The 22,486-nt window shown below is 48.8% G+C and overlaps 1 protein-coding gene across 1 annotated transcript in view; it reads right to left on the bottom strand.

Annotated features, from left to right (window-relative positions):
- Positions 1-22,486, bottom strand: part of LOC144752438 (uncharacterized) — a 408,565-nt gene that overhangs the window by 9,072 nt on the left and 377,007 nt on the right. The window contains exons 50-51 of the mRNA XM_078640369.1: positions 8,514-8,669; positions 7,053-7,193 (exon numbers count right to left, since the gene is read on the bottom strand). Of these exons, the coding sequence (XP_078496495.1) occupies positions 8,663-8,669 (7 nt within the window). The 3' untranslated portion in view covers positions 7,053-7,193; positions 8,514-8,662. The remainder of the gene's footprint in view (positions 1-7,052; positions 7,194-8,513; positions 8,670-22,486) is intronic.

Below are 22,486 nucleotides of genomic sequence, written 5' to 3'. Positions count from 1 at the left end.
ATCAGACTCCCCCCTTCCTCTTGGACCCCACTAACATCATCTGCGGAGTACCCCAAGGATCTTCACTAAGCCCGACGCTCTTCAACATTTACATGGCCCCCATCGCCGCCATCGTCAGACAGCACGGACTTAGCATTGTATCCTACGCCGAAGACACACAACTCATCCTCTCCCTCACCAAGAACCCAGAAATCACTAGACTCAGTTTCCAGGAAGGAATGAGAAACGTAGCAGCCTGGCTGAAGGACAGCTACCTAAAGCTCAACTCCGAGAAGACCGAGGTCCTCCTACTCAGACCCTGCACCTCCATCTGGGACAATACCTGGTGGCCCTCCGCCCTCGGGAGCCCACCCACCCTGACTGACCACGCTCAGAATCTTGGCATAATCCTCGACTCCTCCCTCTCCATGAACCACCAGATCAACGCTGTCACCTCTACCAGTTTCAACTGTCTCCGCATCCTTTATAAAACCTTCAAATGGATCCACTCCAACTGCAGAAAGACCGTCACCCACGCACTCATTACCAGCAGACTGCACTACGGCAATGCCCTCTACTCCGGAATCAGTAAAACTCTTCTACGCATGCTCCAAACCATCCAGAACTCCGCAGCCAGGCTCGCTCTAGGGACACCGCACCACGAACATATGACCCAACACCTACAAAGCCTCCACTGGCTCCCTGTAGAGAAGAGGGCCACCTTCAAACTCCTCACCCATGCCTACAAATCCCTCAACAACATCAGACCCAAAGACCTCAACGAATGAGTATGTTTCCAAGTACCCAAGAGAAACCTCCGCTCCGCCGACCTCTCCCTGGCAGAGTTTCCTCGCATCCGCAGAAGCAGAGCCGGCAGGAGAGTTTTCTCCTACATCGCAGCCAAAGCTGATCAACATCAGGCGCTCCCCAACCCTCCACTCATTCAGGAAGGCCCTCAAGACCTGGCTCTTCAACTGACCCGGAGCTGTCCCCCCTCCCCCACCTTGAGACCCTCACGCTCTATAAACCACTGATTGATTGATTGATATCTTGAAAACCCTACTTGAGCCAACCTACAAGGGAAGCTTTAATCATTATAATATAGGCAACTGGTTAGTTTGAAGCTGAAGCCGGGAGAATGCAAGAACCATTATCAACGCTTACGAAGAATCTTAAGAACAAGCATTGGCATAGCCAATAAGTCTCGCCTTTGGGGCCTTATAAGTGTATAGGCAGAGCTATTGACTTTGCCAATGTGTTTAAGCAGTGCTGACGAGAAGTGGGGCTGCTGTGCAGCATGTAAAAAGGGTTAATAAAAAAGTGCCACTTGAGGGATCCTGTGCTGGCCCTGAGTGACGCTGTGCTGGCCCTGAGTGACGCTGGGCTGGCCCTGAGTGACGCTGTGCTGGCCCTGAGTGGCGCTGTTGTGGCGCTGAGTGACGCTGTTGTGGCGCTGAGTGATGCTGTGGTGGCGCTGAGTGATGCTTTGGTGGTGCAGAGGGATGCTGTGGTGGTGCAGAGGGATGCTGTGGTGACCCAGTGTCTTAGCTAGTTACAGTTGGTAGAGGGATAGAGGGGTAGTGAAGGGTAGAAGAGGGGTAGAAGGGTAGAAGAGGGATAGAGGGGTAGTGAAGGGTAGAAGAGGGGTAGTAGAGGGGTAGTAGAGGAGTAGAAGAGGGGTAGTAGAGGGGTACTAGAGGGTTAGAGGGGTACTAGAGGGGTAGCGGGGTACTAGAGGGGTAGTAGAGGGGTAGAAGAGGTGTAGAAGAGGAGTAGAGGGGTAGTAGGGTAGAGGGGTAGTAGAGGGGTAGAAGAGGGGTAGAGGTGTCGATGGGTAGAGGGGTAGTAGAGGGGTAGAAGAGGGGTAGAGGGGTAGAAGAGAGGTAAAGGGGTAGAAGACTGGTAGTAGGGTAGTAGTAGAGGGGTAAAGGGGTAGAAGAGGGGTAGAGGGAAAGAAGAGGGATAGAAGGGGGTAGAAGAGGGATAGAAGAGGGGTAGAAAAAGGGTAGAGGGGTAGAAGAGTAGAGGGGTACTAGAGGGGTAGAAGAGGGATAGAGGGGTAGTAGAGAGTTAGATGGGTAGTAGAGAGTTAGAGGAGTAGTAGAGGGGTAGAAGTGGTAGAAGAGGGGTAGTGGAAGGGGTTGAGGGGTTGAAGGGTAGTATAGGGGTAGAAGAGAGGTTGAGGGGTAGAGGGGTATTGTGGTAGAGGGGTAGAAGAGGGGTAGAAGAGTGTTAGAGGGTATAAGAGGGGTAGATGGGTAGAAGAGGGGTAGAAGAGTGTTAGAGGGGTTTTAGAGGGGTAGATGGGTAGAAGAGGGGTAGTAGAGGGGTAGAAGGGTAGAGGGGTAGTAGATGGTTAGAAGAGATGTAGAGGTGTAGATGGGTAGAAGGATAGAAGAGGGGTAGAGAAGTAGTAGAGGGGTAGAAGAGGGATAGAGGGTTAGAAGAGGGGTAGTAGAGGGGTTGAGGAGTAGAAGAGGTGTAGAGGTGTAGAAGAGGGGTAGTAGAGAGGCAGTAGGGTAGAGTGGTAGTAGAGGGTTAGAAGAGGGGTAGAGGTGTAGATGGGTAGAGGGGTAGTAGAGGGGTGGAAGAGGGATAGAGGGGTAGTAGAGGGAGTGAGGGGTAGAAGAGGGGTAGAAAAGGGGTAGAAGAGGGGTAAAGGGGTAGAAGAGGGATAGAGGGGTAGAAGAGGGGTAGAGGAGTAGAGGAGGGGTAGAAAAAGGGTAGAGGGGTAGAGGGGTACAGGAGGGGTACAAGAGGGTAGAGGGGTAGATGGCTAGAAGAGGGATAGAGGGGTAGAGGGGTAGAATGAAAAAAATATTCCTCTAATCAGTGCACAATGTGTGCAAGAGACCCGGTGAAGTAAATAAATGTAGGACTGCGGACTATACAATACATTCAGCATGCATGAAACGTGACTACTGAATTCATCGGCATGCATGGTTTAACTAATAAGACTAATTATGACTTACTACAGTCACAAAAATCTATTGCAATATTTTCTATCACACTGAAAGCTTCTTGAGCACATAAAAAACAAGGAAGCTATGGGCTTCAGGAATTTGAAAGAAAGCTCTCTTATCTTGAAAGCTGATGACCCATGAGGAGAGAGGAAAGCCATATGGCGCCTCTGCTCGTGAGCCTTGCAGCCACATGGCGGCTGCGCGCGCGCGCACGTGCACGCCGACGTGAATGCAAGCTTTAGGCCTGCAAAAGCCTCTGGTACCACTTTGGAAATCCCCTTACTAAATTTTTCCAAGGGCAGCGCATGCGCTGACTCAGCGAGACCTAAAAATCAAGTAAAAGATGAAAAGGAATAAAAAAAGCACCCCTCCAATGGTAGGCTCTAAAGTAGCACACTATATCAAAGAGAGCAGCGCATGGAATAAGATGTCGGTGTTGATGGTGGAAACATCTTTACAGTATAAGTGCTGCAGCTCGAAGGACACATAGTCCTGGAGAACTGCAGCGAGGTAAAGCTGATCTTGTTTAAGGTCAGGTTTCAGTTTCCAAGACGGACACTAAACTGAGTAAGATCTTCATTTTGTCCAGCTGAATACCGACTACCTAAAAGAGGAACTGTGGGTTCTCATCTTCCATGAAGAGAAGTTATTTTTTAGATTTCTGGCAGCAGTGGAAAAAATGCCTTTCCTGATTTTGCGACTGTCCTGATATGTGAAGAAGGCAATACCATGGGCCTCATTTATGAGTCCCCTTGTGCCATTGGAACGTCACTTTTTGTGACGTTCCGTGGAGCAGAAGCCTACGTGATATTTTTGAGGCAGCACTAAGCCACTTATTTTGGCTTAATGCTGCCTGATAAGTGTCAGTCCCTTTAACGCAGTGTTCTGCGTTAAAGGGCCGTGCAATGGGTGTTGCTTGGGGCGTCCCCAGCAACACCCATGGCTTTTTGACACTGCCCCAGATTTACGAGAAATCGTAAATCTGAGGCAGTGCCAAAAGCTTACGCCTGCCCAGGGGAGGCGTAAGGTTGGCGCAACGCCGAGAAATATCTTTATTTCTCCTCGTTTTTCCTTTTTCTATGTGTGTTGCATTCTGCAGCACACGTAGAAAGAGGAAATGCCTCTTGTGATTATTTTTGTACAGGAAGGTTTCCCTTCCTGTACAAAAATAATCATCCCCACAGCGCAGGCTCCCTTGCACCATTGTGTAAAGGTGCCTGCGTTGGCGCAGGCAGCCCATTGTGCGCAGGTTGAGGGGAAAAGGACAGGATTGCGCTGTATCTTATAGATACGGCGCATTCCTGCCCTTTTCTTTTGCCGTAGGGAAGCGTAGCAGGAAGGCCTGCTGCGCTTCCCTACGGCAAAACCTCATAAATGAGGCTCCATGTTTTTTGAAGTTCTTCATGTTTTTTCAGTCCTTTTTACTGTGTAAGTTTGCACTTGTAGCGACTTGTTGTGCAGTTTAACGTGGTTTATTTCCATTGGGCCTGTTTTTGGATTGACAAGGTTTAGATTTAGAAGAGATATACACATGTAAGTGTTGATACCTCTGTCTATATTGAGTCTTCTATAGTCTTAGGTAGATGAGGTCTCTCCCAATCAGAGACTCATTTCGGATTGCCCGTTTGTTCTGTGCATGTTATGCCCGCAGTTGGTTAGTTAATAGAATTATGAATTCACTGATGTGACCTGGGTGTACATGCATCTGTATTATGTTTGCTGTTTTGCTGCTTGGTGCTCCCCTGTTTCAGTTTGTCGTTTCCTGTAAGTGGGTGCATTGTGCATTGTTACAACTTCTTCGCAATAGGGGCAAGTATTGCATGTTGTGCAAGGGAGTTATTTGGTCTTTTACACATTATTACAGCGTTGTTAACTTATTTTCGTGCATAGAACATATGTCTGTGACCTGCGTGTGCTACATAGTAGTGTGTTGTAGAAGAACACATGTTTGAATAAAACCCCAGCACATACCAAATGCTTCGGAAGTCTTCACAGTTGTTGTTCACCCCGGATAAGTGTTTGGTTCCTTCACGTGATGATTGAGTTGAGGATGAAGCAACATGTATGTGACCTAAACTGAGGCTATTCTTGATTTATCCCCCTCCATGGTTAGCAATCACTGGTATGATTCAGCTGGTGCACATTTTCTTGTCTTCCTTTTGTCCAGAGGAGGCCAGAATCCAATACTACCGAAACGTATCAGCTCTTAAAAGCGGAGCAGTCTATTTATGTAAAATGGACTTTAGACCAATTCAATTGTTTGGCAAGGAGTATGGTAACACGTGGAGGTTTCTCCAGCTGACTCCTTGATGTTATGACCACCTCCTAGGTGGTTTATGGACTTGAATCATCTCATAAGCACCTATAATGCTGAAAATCATTAAGAGTCAAGACATTGTTTGACATTGTATAAACTCTATCCATAGCAGTTGTTTGTGTTAAATTGATAATACATATGTATGTTCTAAGGTTTCTTTTTTGTTGGTGAGATATTGTGAATGGTTGTATGACAGAACTCCGCATGCCTTTATAAAGCAGTCTCTACCCTGACTGCGACATTACCACTCGTTCCTTTACCACGCAAGTCATTACAACACCTTGCCTTAGGGTGGCGCTGGACTTTGGAATAGTCTACGCAACAGGATGGAAAGGTGTTGGACAAACTCCAACACCAGACCAAGAAGGCGCCCCCATTGTGATGACTTGCTGGGTATAGAAATGTTTGGTAACGTCGCAGTCAGGCTAATGACTGCATTGTAAAAGCACATCGTGGTAGTAACTGTGTGGTATAGGATGTTTCCCATTTTGAATATATGTTTAAGTCCAGAAACCCTGAAACAAAAAGAATGAAATGTAAATATATTGTTTGCCCGTTTCACCAAGATGTAATGTAATGCAATGTAAAAGGAGTTTCTAAAGTGTCCTCCATCCCCCACATACACAGTTTTGGCTCTCCATCCTTCAGTATTTACATGAGGCAACAGTTGACTTTATTCACAGTTCCCTTTCAAACGTGGCAATATCACTGTGGAACTATTACATTGTATGCCACATTATATGTGGACACTATCAGCTTGATTTGTTTGAAACAATTAATGGCAATGGAAACATTAGCTTTAAAATGTTGTGCAATCATTTTCTGCTTGAACTTGAAAAGATTTAACACTGTAAAAGTAATTTTGTATTGGTACACCTACCCCACCAAACTTAAAAGGCTCTTTCCTAGCTCTTCCGACCTCGGCTGGCATGGATATGGCCTTCTTGAGGATGTTCGTCATATATGGTGGGACTGCCCAACTAGAGCCCTTATTGGGAGGAAATTCTAACTCATATTAAAGGAATGCTAGGTTACCCGATACCGCCTATCGAGAAAGTTCTTCTAGGCATCAGAGATCCGGAGTTAGAGCATCAGACAAAAGCAGATAGGGCGATTTTATGAGCGTGTCTAGGAGCGGCCAAACCATCAATAGTAGCAGCTTGGAAAAAGACAGAGGCTCCAGCAGTGTCATTATGGCACTCACGGCTCTGGAGACTACTCACGATGGAAAGATTAGCAGATATCTTTAGAGATGGATAAAAGTTTTGAGTATCGGTGGGGCCCGCTGGTTTGCTTTCTCTCGAGTGGCCTCCCATCAGCGGTATGCCCACCTTCCATAAGAGAACTTCACCTTTTCCAGCTTTAGGATGGTTTCTCACCCTTGCCCGAACACTTTCAGAAATACGTCTAATCCCTCTTGGCCCTGAAAGACTAACTTAGGGCATGGACCTCGGTTCTGATGCAAGACCGACTACTTATTGCCACTCAGAAAGATGATTCACCACCACCAGGGACGGAGGGGGGGAGGGGTCATGTTTAAAAAAATGTTGGGGCGTTTTTCTTTCTTTTTGTTTAGGGTTACTTTGGTAAAAGGGTCATGACTCGAAGACAAAGAGGGAGAGGGAAGGACATCACATAAGAGAAAATTAACACTGCTTAGATGTATTTGAATGAACGATGTCCTATATTTGCTTCATGCTCTCATCACACTGTAATTTGTTGCTTTCAAGTCATGCTCAATAAGTAAAGCTTTGAAGAAAAAAAGTTATTTTGTACATTTGCTCCACCCTTACCTTGATGTCTTTAGGAAACAGGCTGCTGGGAGAGGAAGATTGTGTATCTACATCGCCCGATTGTTTCTTGTCTTTAGAGGAATCTCTGTTTCTGGTCATTTCCTTCCAGTTTTCATTCTGGTTCTCTTGTTCTTTGAGTGGCTACAGATTGGATAGAAGTGAGACAATGATGTTTGGGTTGGTATCATTTGAAGTGCTTTCATTGGACTATGGCGCCTCCTATTGAAAGTATTCAACATTTGCAGGTTATGGTGTCAACGTGTGGTTTGCCAAATATGTAAATGTGTCATTGAGCCAACAAACATCTCCCAAAGGGTCTGATTTAGAGGATAGTGGATGTCTGTCTGCTGCCCTCATCATTCCGCTGCTCTGCTGAGGTAGTGGCTGAAGGCAACGCTCCCTATGATGAACTGCCACCGGCCTTACCAGTGAGAGCAGCAATGTAATAACCACAAACCACTGGAAACAATGGTGGACTGCCACCCAGTTTGTGTGAACCATAGCAGTCTCAGAGAGAAAACACAAAAAAGTCCATGTAGAGACTCTGAACTCATTAGGAATATTTTAAATGAAGGTACTTGAAATGCACCCCCTCTTTGGCCCTCATTACAAGTACCCTGGGAAGTGGGTTTGCAGTAAGCCCTCAGGATAGCAAGGCAGGGTAGTTCAAGGCTTACTCAGGGAGGTGGTGTGGAAGAACATCATGATCAGACAATCAGTATTGCGCACTGCACAATAAATTGTCTTTAATGGATGTACAACGTATGCACTCTTCTGGATTTTAACAAAGCTGCCTCTGTATCTGGTACTGGATATATTTGTATTTGTATTTTTATTTTTGTATAGCGCATAACTCACCGTTCGGTCTCAGGTCTTAAGTACTGGATTCCGTGTCACACTGTACCTTTAAGAAGTTAATCGTGGGTTCATGTTGAGTTCTGGCAGCAAGAGGCTGGTGGTGACTGGCTCTTGCTGCTGTGCACCTGCACAAGGGCCGTGCTGATATTGACCGGGCCCAGCTGACTCCGCCTGTCTCTCCATTCCCCACTGATGTGCCTAGGCACTAGCCTTTGAGTAAGTAGAGGAGGTGTTGAGAGGGCCCAGGTAGGCAGAGGCCGCATTCACTTGCACCAGTGGGATGGAGAATCCATCTTGGTCAAAAGGCCCAAAAGCTCAACCCCCCACTCAAAGAAATGACAGTTTGTAAGGCCATTTCTATGCAACAACCTCCTACCTATTAGAGGTGTATATCTCTAGAAGGTAAAGAACTTCTACGAATCTCAGTTTCCAGTTCATATCCTGTGCTTTTCGAAATATAGGACCCAAACCCAATCTTTTCTGCAGGTACCAAGTCCTTTTGGAACTCTCCTCCTAAATTTCGAATATATCCTGAATAGCTTTGCCTTCGAAATGCAGTAGTTAACAGCTGATGGGTCTGTCTATATTTATGATGGACTCTACCTTCACGTGGGTCAAGCTGGTGGGATCTGCTTCCTTCCAGTCGTCCTTGTTGGAACGTTTAATGGTAAGTCCAGATCGGAATTGCATCCATATAGATCCATGCCAGCTGCTCGTTGCACCTGAAGCACATGGACTGTCTGCTTCCTTATTCAGTGACTGCAGAATGAAAGCAAGTAAAATACACTTATTTGCAAGACTGTACTTTTTTAACAGACATGCTTAATGGCCTCAATTCGGCAATAAACTGCAAGGCATATAAATATCTATCGTGCCGCTTAATTACTGGTTGGAAATAGCTACATTACAGCACTGGATTAACAGAGAAGCAAGGCAAAGTCCGTCATTTAATTATTTTAATTAGTATGATAAAGCTATCAAAGCGTTAACGTCTAATTTAATGTTTGGTTTTATGCATGATTTTAACATTAGTGCTTGTGTGTTTTGAGTGCCTTAAGCAACCATGCTAACACACTGCTAAAGTTGTTCAATGTTATAATGCATGTCTAGTCTGATCCGTGTGTTATTTTATCTAGAAGGGTTTGGGTATGGTATGAGGTCACTGAAGGAAGCTGAGAGGCTGGTACTCCAGTCAATGTTTGGGTTTTCAGAATCCAAGTGCAAGAGAGGTTCACATGATTCTGGATGTGTTCCAATTGATTACGTCATTCAGGTGCAAAGGAGTAATTGCCATATATTTTGCCAGAACAGGCAAGTTATCCAAAGTTTAAGGCTCATGACGTGATCTATGACATCTTGATGACAATACTGCTACATCAGAAATGACATCATTGATGACAAGACTGTGCATGGTGGGGCCTACTTTCCACCTTTCTTGGGATTATGATACAGATGTAGAAACTTTGATCAGAGGTATTCAGGTTTTAAGACCTAAATGGACTCAACAAAACTGTGATACTCTTTAACTCTGTTTGTGCTACAATTGACTAGGTGCATTCTTTGGAACCAATCTACATGCAGTGCAAGGGAGAGGATGTGCCCTAACGGCTAGACAGGTTGACCTCGAAGCTGGGGAACCGGGTTCGAGTCTCGGCAGGGACGACAAACTACCTGTGATTCTGGGCAAATCACTTAATCTCCCTGTGACTAACAATCTTCTCCTTCCCACATCACGGTGGTAGAGATTACAGCTGCATTCATAAAGGAGGTTCTAGGACTTTAACAGTTCATGAGAAACAAGGCATAATTGATGGCGTCAGGTGTTGGGTAGAGGGCTCATGGGCCCCCTACCCAAGAAGCATTTCAGCAGGCCTCAGCAATTGCACTCACAGGCCATGAGAAAATCTACTGCTGGTGTGCACTAACATTAAAGGGATGCCATACAGCTTTGGCAAACAGGGAGGGGCGGGAGACCACAGGCAGTATACACATCACAAAACAGTCTGTACCAGTGAATTCTTGACTCTCTGCCTGTCTCGCTGCAATGTTTGGGCTAGGCAACAGTCTTGGCAGCCCTTTGTCAAAGAAAACATCTACAAGGCAGCATATGGAACAACTGAAACTGGGACTCTGAGCTGAATCAAGTCAGGTTATCTACAAGTCAGGCAGCCTATGCAATTTCTGCTCCCAGAAGCAGCCGTAGTAAGTTGTTGCCTCAACCTGAAGTATATTCCTCGCTTGAGGCGGACACGCACTGCACAGTTGTACAGAGCTTCAGGTGAAAGGGTGAACGTTGAGCTGACCTGGTGGACAATGTTATATACAGAAACAATGGCAGTTCAAAGTTGTGCCCAACATTTTAGTGGGAAGCAATCATTACAAAGTACATCTTTGTTGTAGACAAGTTCATTACAACACTTTTGGCCATTGTTTTTTCTTGCCTAGACAAGCAGAACATATAGTTGTAGAAAATGTTAAAATTGCATTAACATTAAATGTTTCCAAACACACATCATGATGATTGAAAGTGGCCTCTTCACATTCAGTAAATGCCCCCATAACAGATAAGCTCTGAAACTCTCAGGGATGATAATGTAAAAAAGACAGTATTGTTTGACTTCGGTGGGACATTGACCCTAAGGGACCGATTAGGATGGCGGAAGTACCAGCACCACAGGACCGGCGGTGGCGGTCCTTCTGCTATCTGACAGCAGTTTTCCCCACCAGATGATGATGCCGTAGGGAAACCTCAGCAGCGTGGGGTTCTCCAAAGTGGTCCATTTCCACCCGCCTTGCAGAACAAAAAGATAGGGCAGCATTGCGGCGGTGCCTAGCAGGCACAGCCGTAGGGATTACGATATCCCTTTTTGCCTGTCTTTTTGCGATGGACATCCCACAGCGAAAAGACAGCTGGAAAAGGATTCAGGAACCCATAGCGGTCCTCCCTTGTTGTGGGAGGCAGTGTTGCTGCACTGGGGGGCGTACCCAAGGTACCCCCCCTACATTTCCCTGCAATGCGTGGCAGGCACATCATGGTACCTGCCACATAGTGCAGGGAAATGCAGTGCATGCCATTTTAACATTGCCTATGGTGCTCCAGCCAGCAGCACTGTCCGCAATGTTAAAGGCCCTGGATGCGCCCACCAATGGGGTGGGCGCATCCTAATTGCAGTGGTGGGACCGCTGCATGTCTGGCGGGCGGTCCCAAGCACCGCAATGATGGCGGGCGGACTCAGGTCTGTCCGCCATCGTAATGAGCCCCTTATTGTCTGGACTTCATTTACTTCCTATGGACCTGATAATGCATGGGTATCAGGGGTGCCCAAGCCTTTGGATACAATTTTACCAGTTTGCGGCCAGCTGCAGATACTCCCTTAAATAAGGCCAACTTGGACTATCAGATTGCCTTCACCAAAATTAAACAATTGGAGGAGAAATGCCGAAATGGAATTGAAGTTATACTGCGGTAATTAGTTTTGGAAAAGGGACACTAGTGCAGAGGTTAGAAGGGAGCGATTGAAGCCAACATTAGGAAAAAAATTAGGTTGGGATTTTATTTGGGACACTAGGGCCAAAACAGTGATTTGGGACCTGAGCCACACATTTTTAATAGAGCACAGATGCACGAGCTGGAAATACTGTGGCTAAGATTAAGAATGAAATGCTAAAACCTGGCTAGAGAGGTGGGCCCTTTGACCCCACCTTTGTACTCAAGGCCCAAGGTCAGGTTCGGAAATAGAGGTTCCTTTGGACTGGTGATGTGACATAACACAAATCAAGGAAGCCAGTTTCCTATCCAAAGGCAAGAATTAGAGCAGGCATTTTCACTAATCACTTGTGTTTACCATACAAATCCATGATGCTGCTCTAACGGGTTATGCTCAGAAGAGAGAACAAGAAAAGAAGTGAAAGTGGCAGAAAATGAAAGATCCTGAAAATAATACATAAAAATATAATTTTTCTAACTGTCGAATACTTCTTGACAATTTCTAGGCTTTTGTAAAGAAGACAGAGCAGGAGGTTAAGGGTTAACATGTGTTTTGCAGGTATCTACTCTTTTTTAAGCAATCAGCCTGAGGGGAGCCCACATCATCATCAATCTGTAGAAATTCAAGAGGTGTGGAATCTGCAGGTAAAAGTCCCTAATATCAGAAATCCACTCTAACAGTCAAGTAACACTCATGTACCTTCCTCTCCCAGTGTGTATACTTATTGGCCAGTGAGTTCCAATTTCCAATTTGATTTGTTTGCAACAAAGGCGCCTCTCAAGAAAAAGTATTCTCAGAATTGATTATACAACCTGGTAAGCTATGTTCTTTTTATTTTCTAAGTTTATGGGTCACTTTATCCTTGATTTTGACAACCTCAGAAATTCTTTGGATATTAATCTTTGTGTAGTGGGACTTTGATGACTCCTGTAAGCAAAAGGGGAAGGCATTACTGTTTTTCTAGAGGAGCATCCTAAGGTTTTTTTAGTGCAGCATTATTTTCTTTTGGACCTTCAGTATGTCAGCAGCTGACTGGTTGCCCTTACAGAGTGAGGCATCGACTGGGGGTGAGATTTAGTTGAATAAATGCTGATTGAGATCTAAGTGTACCCTGCAACTATTCTTAAGCTATTCAACTTCCATTACTATGGCCCCATGAGAGGCCAGCGGACTCCCTAATAAGGCCAGGCAGTTTGTGGCTAAGAGAACCATTAGGGGATCTACAGAAATGCTAAACGCTGACACAGCTCTACTGGGAAAGGATCCAAAGGTACGTATAGTTGCAGGTTAAACAACCTTTCAAAGATTGCCCTCTTTATATATTTCACACGCCCACTGATACATTAATGAATGCTATACATAAAGCTCTCCCACTTCTCACTCCGCATCTTCTCTGTACTTGTTTTTGTTGTCCGGAGCTGCGGTATGCTCTAGATCTTCCATTGATGGGATCCTTCATACATTCACACTTTTTTGTCACTATCATCAGTTGCATAACTGCACAGTACAGTAGTCACTTCCTCATCCTCTAGTCACATCCTGCAATCACACTAGTCGCTACAGCATAGTTGGGAATGTAATCCTTTGGGGTGTGATGGCATAAGAGTGCTATTCTGCTGTGCTCCTTACGGATGTACGCATCTTTTTTTTTTTTTTTTAAACTTGTTTTTATTGGCATTTCGTTATTAGAGCAGTGCAGACCATGTAAGCAATCACATATGCTAGGAAATGTAGGAGAAAAGAAATTCAAGGAGAAAAGAAAAAGGGCACAAGCGTGTGAATCAACATCATGGGGAGCATTGGAGTGGGTGTGCAGAGGCTGTACTTTGGTGTTGCCAAGTAACTGGGGGGGACAGAACTCGGGGAAGGAGCATCTGGGCGTTTGCACGGGCATATTGAGAAGAGATGGGGGCAGGGCGTCTGAGGGGTCAAAGGCTCGCGCTTACAGTGGGCCCGGTTGCTAGAAGGCGGGAGTGTCGTGTTTATCCCAATTCACTCGGAGTCCCGAGGCGTCCGCGAATTCGGTGAGCGCCGTCCATATGGGGGTGAGGTCGGCCGTAATATCCCGGACATAGATGAGGAGGTCGTCCGCGTACATAGAGACGCTATGCATGACTTCCGCGAGTGGGATGCCCCAGGTCAGACAGTCCCGGCATAATCCGATCGCCAGTGGCTCGACTGCCAGGGCGAAGAGGAGAGGCGAGAGGGGGCATCCCTGCCTCGTGCCTCGTCGGACCTCGAACGCCGCTGAGATGTGTCTCCCAATCCGGACCCGTGTGGACAGGTCGGTATAGAGGAGTCGCGTGTATGCCGTAAGTACTGGGCCGATATTGAGGCGGTGGAGGACCGAAAAGAGGTATGGCCATTGGAGAGTGTCGAACGCCTTCTCTAGGTCCAGGATGAGGCAGGCGGAACGAGGATATCTGTCCCGTACCTGGTCCTGAACATGGAAGACGCGGCAGATGTTCTGTGAGGTGTTTCTCCCTGGGACAAAACCGCACTGGTCCGGGTGGACCAGCGGACGTATGACCTGGGCGTATCTATCTGCCAATACCTTCCCGAGGAGTTTGCAGTCTGCAGACAGTAAAGTGATGGGGCGATACGAGCCCATAAGATGGGGGTCCCGGTGTGGCTTTAAAAAGGTCACGATTACCGATTCCCGTAATGAGCGGGGTAACACACCCTGATCGAGGGCCGTTGCGAACACCTGTGCCAGGCGCGGAATTACTAGAGGGGAAAAAGTCGAATAGTATTCTAGCGGGAAGCCGTCGAGACCCAGGGCTTTATTGCGAGATAGGGTCCGTAGCGCCTGAGTAATTTCTGAAGCCGCTATTTTGGCGTCGAGCGTGAGTTTGTCGGCGTCCGAGATCGTAGGTAGCGGCAACGGGTCGATGAAATGGGTGATAGATGATGGAGAGAGCGAGTTCGGAGCGTCGTATACCACGGTGTAATAGCGTTGGAACGCCAGAAGGATCTTTGCCTGGGAGCGCACAAGTACGCCCTCTAGGGTGGGATGTCTGTGATTGGTCTGGGTTCGGTGTCCTGTCGCGCCAGCCATGCAAGCATTGCACCCGTTTTGTCCCTGTCTCTATGGACTCGAGAGGCATGGGCCCTAAAATTATATTTCCTGAGATCGGCACAGGCAGCTTGGTAGGCTGATTTCGCTTCAGCCGTGAGCATAGCGTGTTCCTCAGAGGGATCAACTTGTTTAGTGAGCGTAGCTAGGCGCTGTTCCGTGGTTGTGAGTGCCTGTTCCAGCGTGCGTCGGACCCCTGTGATTTGTTTAATGCATTCCCCCCGTGCCACCACCTTGAACGCATCCCATTCTATTAGTGTCGAAGAAGCCGTGTTCGTGTTGTGCGTGAAGTAGTCCTGTATGCTGCGCGTGTGCGAGTCTCGGAACACCTGGTCAGTCAAACATTCCCTTGTGAGTCGCCAGGTAGGGACTGGTGGGTGCAGGGGGCGCCAGGTGAGTCATAGTATGTGGGCGTCATGATCTGAGATAACCCGCCCTAGGTAGTCTGCAGAGACGACCGTAGGGATGATCTGCGTTGAGCACAGAAACCTGTCGAGGCGGACCTGGAGGTTGTGAGGGATAGAGTGGAACGAATAAAGGCGGGTATGTGGGTGTAAGTCTCGCCAAGCATCGGTGAGCGCCCAGTGCGTGGCCCAAGCTCGGAACAGCTCTGATTGTCGGGCGGCTGGGGAGCGCGGAGGGGGGGGGGGGTGATCGGTCCAGGGAAGGGTCAAGCGTGCAGTTGTAATCGCCTCCCAGGATCCAGGGAATGGTAGTGAATTGGGCGAGGACTCCCGTAAGGTGATCCCAGAACTTATCTTGTTCAGAATTAGGGGCGTATATGCTGCCCAGGAGGATCCCCTGGCCGTCTAAAAGCCCCTCCAGTAGAGCGTATCTGCCCTCCCTGTCTACCACCCGCTTAAGCTCTCGGAAGGGGGTGCCTGGCCTAACCCATATTAAAGCGCCACGCGCAAATGCCGAGTAGGTCGTGGCACAGAACGTCCCGCGCCATTTAGCTTGCAGTCTGCCCAGTTCGGTGCTGTTAATGTGTGTCTCCTGTAGGAGAGCAATCCCTGCTGTTTTGCGCTTGATGTATGAGTAAACAGAATATCGCTTACTAGGCGTGTGAAGGCCCCGTACATTGAGCGTGAGGACATTAACGTCCGATCGTGGAGCTGCCATCAATCAGAGGTCGTGTAAACACCTGAGAGCACCCAGGAGGCCCAGGGGAATGTGAAGTCGCATATCGTATGCATGCCCATGCGCGCCTTGCTGCTGAGGGGACAGTAACTGACGGGGGGAAAACTGTCATAACAGGGGGCGGGAAACAGTCCCAATGCAGGGGATACATCACCGGAGGCGGTATATTCAAACTAGTGTCCCACTAGGGGAAGAATACAACAAGTAACTGCGGGGGTGGCAGCGCGTGTGTATGCAAGGCTGGGCGCAAATCGGGCTTTTGTAAGAGTGACGTATGTCGCGCGTGAGCCTTCATATGAAGAGCGCTTAAGTAGATTCAGAGCACATTCGGTTAATAAGGTGTTCACAGAGAGGATACAATCTAGTCATATATTACTCAGATGTGCTGGGTCGTTCATCTAGGATAGCGTCCAATGTTTGCGTGATGACCAGGGGGGAGGAGGTCTGACCAATTCCCGACATTGTGCCATCACTGTCATGGTCCTTTTCCGGAGTGAAGAGGTGTGGATGACGTTCCAGGTCTGGTGCCAGGGGTGACGAGTGCAGTTCAAAAACCGCTCTCAGGGCGTCTCGTCGTTCTTGCATGATCTGCGTTAGATCAGGGGATCTCGAGGGGGTGGATCCTTGGCTCTTGGAGGGGTTCGCTGGGGGGTGCTTCAAACCACGTCTCCTGGATCTCCGTGAGCGATTGTTCTGGTCCCGTTGGATTCCCGCCCTGGGCAGTAATGGGCAGTGGAGTTCAGCCCAATCTCGCGCCTCCTCAGCCGTGTCAAAGAAGATGGCCCTACTCTTGTGGAAGACCTTGAGGTGGGCTGGGAACAGCAAGGAGTACTGGATATCGTTTGCGCGGAGGCGCCATTTGACCTCGAGAAATGTGGACCTCTGTTGCTGAACCCCTCGAGCATAATCCGTGAACACCATGACATGCTGATCCTCCACCTGCAATTGGCCCGCTGCCCGGGCCGCGCGGAGCACCGCGTCCCGGTCACGGAAATGAAGGAACTTGGCCAACATGGGTCTAGGAGGGAAGCCTGGTCTCGGCTCTCGGGCGGGGACCCTGTGGGCTCGTTCGATGGAGAAGAATGCCGAGCGCTCCGCTTCGGGGGTGAAAGACTTGGTCCAGAACTACATATAGTTCAAGGGGTCTGAGTTCTCAATTCCCTCCGGAAGGCCCAGGACGCGGATGTTACAGCGTCTTGATCGTCCCTCCAAATCGACTGTGCGTTCCTCGAGGGTCGCCACGCGACGCAGGACCTCCTGCAGATCTGTCCCTTGCGCCTTCATGGCGGGTTGTAGGTCGGCCAAAGTCTTCTCCCCCTCCGTCACTCTGTCCGCCAGTTTGCGGTGATCGTCGCGGAGCAAGCTGATGTCCGTCGAGAGGGTGCCCAGACGTTCCTCCATCGACAGACGGGACATCTCTATGGCTGCTAGTACCTGGTCCAGCTTCGCCGATAAGGTGGTGTCCGTTTGTGGCGCGTGGGATTGCGCCCATGTCCGGGTGTGCGGCATATGCTCGGGGGCCGTTTCAGAGACGGCGGTCGCCTGCGAGCCCCTAGGTTTCCCCATGCTGCTGGCTGGAGGGGCGCCGTGAGTTAGCGATGGTATGGGGCGGTGGGCCCCTCAAGGAGAGGTCCCTCAAGCAGACCCTTGTTAGGGGAGGGTGCGAGGTCGCAGCAGGCGTAGGGGTGATGCAAAAGCGCAGGTTGCGGGGTCTCCTCGCTGGCTGTTTTCGTTGTGGGTGCTGGCGGGCCTGCTCCGGTGGTCCCCGCAGCGGGGGGGGGGGCACATCCCTGGATGCTTCGGTGGGGCCCGGCAGATGCAGCAATCGTGTGGTAGGGAGAAAATGTGGGGGGCTGATCTAGCCCTCCCAGGAGCAGGTAGCAGGAGCGTGTGGGCGGCAAACATCGGCTCCAGAAGTATAGCTAGGAACTCTTTAGATGCCGTCCCTCAGCCGAGCACGGGCGCCATGTTGAGGTCAGGCACCGTTGGGGGACAGATATCTGATGGCAGCGGGGGGCGCCCCTGTCTTGTAGGTAGTCCCCGCCCCGCGCTCACCTCCAGCGACGGGCGTCGCGATGTTAGTAGGCTTCGTGGGTTGCCCGGTGTAGGCACCGGGGACTGGGATGCAGCAGGGGTGAGCCCCGGGAGTGTCTGGGCAGCTCCCGTAGTCGGGGGGTGTCGTGATGGCGGGGTATTGCAGCGCCAGCCCACGTAGGTCTTGCCGCTCGATCCGAGGGATCCGCCGGTCTTCTTACCGCCGTGCACAGGGGGCTCTCGGAGAGAGCAGCGTTACCGGGCCGCGGCCGCCATCTTAGGTCTCGGCGCGCGGCTCCGGTGGAGGCAGTCAAGGCGGCAATCCGCTCCTTCCAGCGTCGGTAGAGACGCCACAGTCGACGCTCCGGTATGCAGAAGTGCTCCGGTTAGCAGTGTGGTGTTGCGGGGCTCACGGCGATCCTCGGGTCTGGATGAGTGGCAGCCCGATCGCGGAGCCTCAGCAAAACGCGGCCGCCATCGTGGCTTGCTTAGCCACACCCCCACGGATGTACGCATCTTATTAGCATGAATTGTTAGTCCAAGAACCTTCAGCTTCATGGCTCTAGAAAGTTTGTTTTCGTTGAATTCTGTCTTTCTCTTTCTGTTTAATTTCTTGTTCCTTGACTTCGTGCTCATTTGCCTCTCCCTGTCCTATCACCTGAGTTTCTTTCTTCCAAACTCTCTTATCCCATTTATACCTCTCCCATTCTAAGCACTAGTGCAGTACTGCCTGAATGCAGGGATACTTACGTATTTAGGATGAGGCTTACATCTTCAGATAACACATAGATATAACTATTTAATATCCTATCATTTGGATCACTTTTTTAATTGTATGAACATATACTCCTTTTCCAGATTTTTTTTTAAACAAAATTCTGTAATAAAATGTTGGTGCAATAAATCATTGATATACTTGTACATTTCTTGCAATGCTTATTCAAGGACACATCTATTAATATGTTATGTTATGTTATGCTACAATATTTTATATAGCGCACAGCTGCCCCAGCAAACAGGCGTCCCGGCGCTTTAAAACAGAAAATGACTGGCTTAAAGGAGTGAAATAGAACATAAAACAAGCCGGCTTAGTTTCGGGGAAAGAGGTGGGTTTTAACAGCCCTTCTGAAATCCAAGAGGTTGTCCCGTTCACGTATGTATGCCGGCAGGGAGTTCCACAATTTAGCCGCTAAATTGCGGACGGAACGTCCTGCCGCTCGGCAGCGCTTGATCCGGGGTATCTTGACCAGATGTTGGCAAGCAGAGCGCAATACGCAGGTCAAGACATACTGGGTCAGAAGGTTGCAGAGCATTTTAGGAGTGGCAAGTTTTAATACTTTGAAGGAGAGGCAGAGTGTCTTAAACTGGATACGCTGAGCCATAGGGAGCCAATGGAGCCTCCGGATGGTGTCAGAGATAGAACAAAATCGGGGAAGGCCTACTAAGGCTCTGGCGACCGCATTTTGAATGCGCTGCAGCCGGCAGATCTCAGCTTGGTTGGCTCCCAGAAGCAAGGAACAGGCGAAGTCCAGCCAAGAGAGCACCATGGCCTGGACTATCAGCTGCCTTGTAGATGAAGCAAAAAACTTGAGGACAGGCCTTAGGCCTCGAAGAATGCCGAAACATGTGGCAGCCACTTTTTTTGTCTGGTAACAGAAACTAAGGGAGGAATCTAGCCACACACCCAGGTTTTTAACTTCTGATTTGGGTTCTGGGGCTTTTCCAAGTGCAGTGGACCACCAATGGTCCCCCATAGATCGACGTTCTTTCCAACCAGTAGCACCTCTGTCTTATTTGCATTTAATTGCAGACAGTTAGATGTCATCCACTGTGCCACAGCGGCAAGACCACTTCTAAACCTGGAGACGTTTGGAGCTGCTGCCTCAGTCAAAGCAACCACTAGCTGAGTGTCATCAGCATATGAGACGATGGAAAGGTCCCACTGGCTGGCGACATCAGCCAGCGGCCGGACATAAGGTTAAATAAAGTGGGGCTTAATGCCAAGCCCTGTAGGACACCCTGTTCAATCAGGTGTGCCTGGGATAGGAAAGGAGGGGTGGACACACAAAAGGACCTCTCAGTCAAAAAAGATCTGAATCAAGCCAGGGCCAGATCAGCAATCCCAGCCTCCTCAAGCCGGTGAAGCAGAATCTTATGGGAGACAGTGTCGAAGGCGGCACTGAGATCCAACAGGATCAGTGCCGCCGTTTGACCATGGTCAAGAATATTTCGTAGATGTTCCGTCATGGCCAAGAGAGCAGTCTCGGTGCTGTGGCCTGCACGAAAACGATGTTGCATCTCATTAAGAATGTTATTGACGCTCAGAGTGTTAGTGAGCACGGTATTAACATGGGATTCTGCCACCTTCGTTATCCAGGGAAGGAGGGAGATAGGCCTGAAATTCTCAGGCTTTGTAGGGTCCAGATTAGGTTTCTTGAGAATCGGAGATACCCCCGCCTGTTTCCATTTCGCCGGGACAGTAGCGGATGAAAAGGAGGCGTTAATCAGTTGGTGTAGCGGGGGCATACAGGACAGAGAAGATTCTCTGAACTGCACAGGTTTAAGTGAGTCCGCTGGGGAGCCGGACTTGATTTTCCCTGCCAACTTACTGAATTCTTCCCAGGAGATCTCAGGGATAGCTGTCAGATTAGAGGCTAAAACAGGCCTAGTAAAGAGAAGATGGGTGGGCATAGCCATACCAGGGAAAGGGAAACATCACTTACAACGCAACTTTTACCACGCAGTGCCATTACATCGCAACTTTTACAACGCAAACCATTACAACGCATTGCGCTGGGGGCGCTCAGGGATAGGGAATAGGTTAATTTACTATCCAATAACCTTCCCTACTATCCACGGGGACTGGAGTTGGAATAGTAAATTAAACTATTCACTATCCAGCGGCCAAAAGCACTATGCGTTGTAATGGTATGCGTTGTAAAAGCATGCAATGTAAAAGCATGCGTTGTAATGTCGTACATCCCCAGGGAAAGAGCGATATGTAGTCCGTATTTTTTCAACAAAAAAAGAGGCCAATGTCTCGCATTGGGATTGCGACGCTGATGTAGGCACAGGAGATTTTTTTGTACTGAGATCTTTGAGGATTTTAAAGATGATTTTCGCAGGATTAGAGCTCATTTTAATCTCGGCAGCATAATACTCTGCTCTAGCCCTAAATACAGCTCTATGGTAAGTTTTGAGTTCTACTAAGTAGCGCAATTTGTATTCGAGGGCGTAATCTTTCCTCCATTTGCGCTCATATCTTTTACATACCTTCCTACAAGCAGTCAGGGAATCATTATACCAGGGGTTAGAGTCATGTGTACGACCTCTAAACCATGTTGCCGGTATCGGAATGTCCAGTGCCCGGGTACTCCAGGCGCAGAACGAATCATAACCCACCTCGACATCAGTGAAAGGGCCTAACGGGACAGCTCCTAAAAGAGCATGAAAGTCTTCCAAACGAAGCTTACGCACCGTTTTTTTATATACCGAGTGTTGCGTGTTATTCTGTGGAGGTAGAGGCAAGGGAGTGATCATTTTGACCAGGAAATGGTCAGACCAGGCCATGAGGGTAGGTGTCGACGCCGTGGCGCCGTGGAACTCTGTGAGTTCTGGATCTCCCAATGATCCCTGTCCCCCCCAAATCCTTAGAGACATTTTCCTTGCTTGTCCCGACCCTCTCCTGTCATTACTAAACAAATCGCTTGCTACCGGCCTGGTCCCGGAATCCTTCAAACAGGCGGTGGTTGTCCCCATTCTAAAAAAGCCTGGGGCCGACCCGTCTGTCATGAGTAACTTTCGACCTATTTCTCTCCTCCCCTATTTGGGGAAAATCCTGGAGGCCTACGTCACCTGCTGTCTAAGCTCATTCATCGAGAGCTCCTCCTTTTTGGAGAGGCATCAAGCCGGCTTTCGTCCAGCTCACTCCACCGAAACAGTCATCGTAGCGGTGATGGATGTGTTGAGACAGGGTGCCGATAAGAACATCGCCCAGGCCCTTGTTTTACTGGATCTGTCGGCCACATTTGACACGGTCGATCATGCTATCTTGATCGACCGTGTCAACAATGCCGGCATCCAGGGTTTGGCCCTTGCCTGGATTAGATCTTTTCTGTCAGCGCTCTCAGGCAGTTCACTTGTCCAACTTTTCTGCCCCCCTCACTCCCTTAGTTTGTGGTGTCCCTCAGGTTTCCGCTCTGTCCCCTCTTTTATTTAATCTTTACATGCAACCCCTCTTGGTCTCCCTCCGTCACGCCCCTGTCACTATTCTGAACTACGCGGACGATCTTCAACTGATCTTCCCCGTGGATTCATCCCCTTCTTCTTGTTCCAACTTTCAATCAACCATGCTGGAGATCTCTGAGTGGATGCAGTATAGCCAGCTGAAGCTTAACCCTAATAAGACGGAGTTTGTATTGATGGGTGGGCCAGCCAATCCTTGGAATTCTAGCTTCTGGCCCCCCTCCCTTGCCCTGTCAAGTCGGTAAAGAGCCTTGGGGTCATCATTTCAAATGATTTGTCTATGCGACCTCAAATCAATGCGGTAACATCATCCTGCTTCTTCCATCTTCGCAGGATCTGCAAAATCCGCAGGTTCTTCACCACTGAAGCCCTTATTTTGGTTATCATGGCCTTGGTGACTTCACGCATTGACTATGCCAACTCCCTCTACGTAGGTATTCCGGCCTACCATCTTCACCGGTTACAGCTGGTGCAAAATCAGGCGGCTAGACTGGTATTCCATCTTCCGAAACACCAACACGTTTCACCTCTGTTGAACAGTTTGCATTGGCTCCCGGTGATCTACCGCTGTCAGTTCAAACTTGGTTGTCTGG

The sequence above is a fragment of the Lissotriton helveticus genome, chromosome 5_1, assembly GCF_964261635.1.
Source record: "Lissotriton helveticus chromosome 5_1, aLisHel1.1, whole genome shotgun sequence".
Lineage (NCBI taxonomy): Eukaryota > Metazoa > Chordata > Amphibia > Caudata > Salamandridae > Lissotriton > Lissotriton helveticus.
This window is presented reverse-complemented; position numbering and strand designations above follow the sequence as displayed.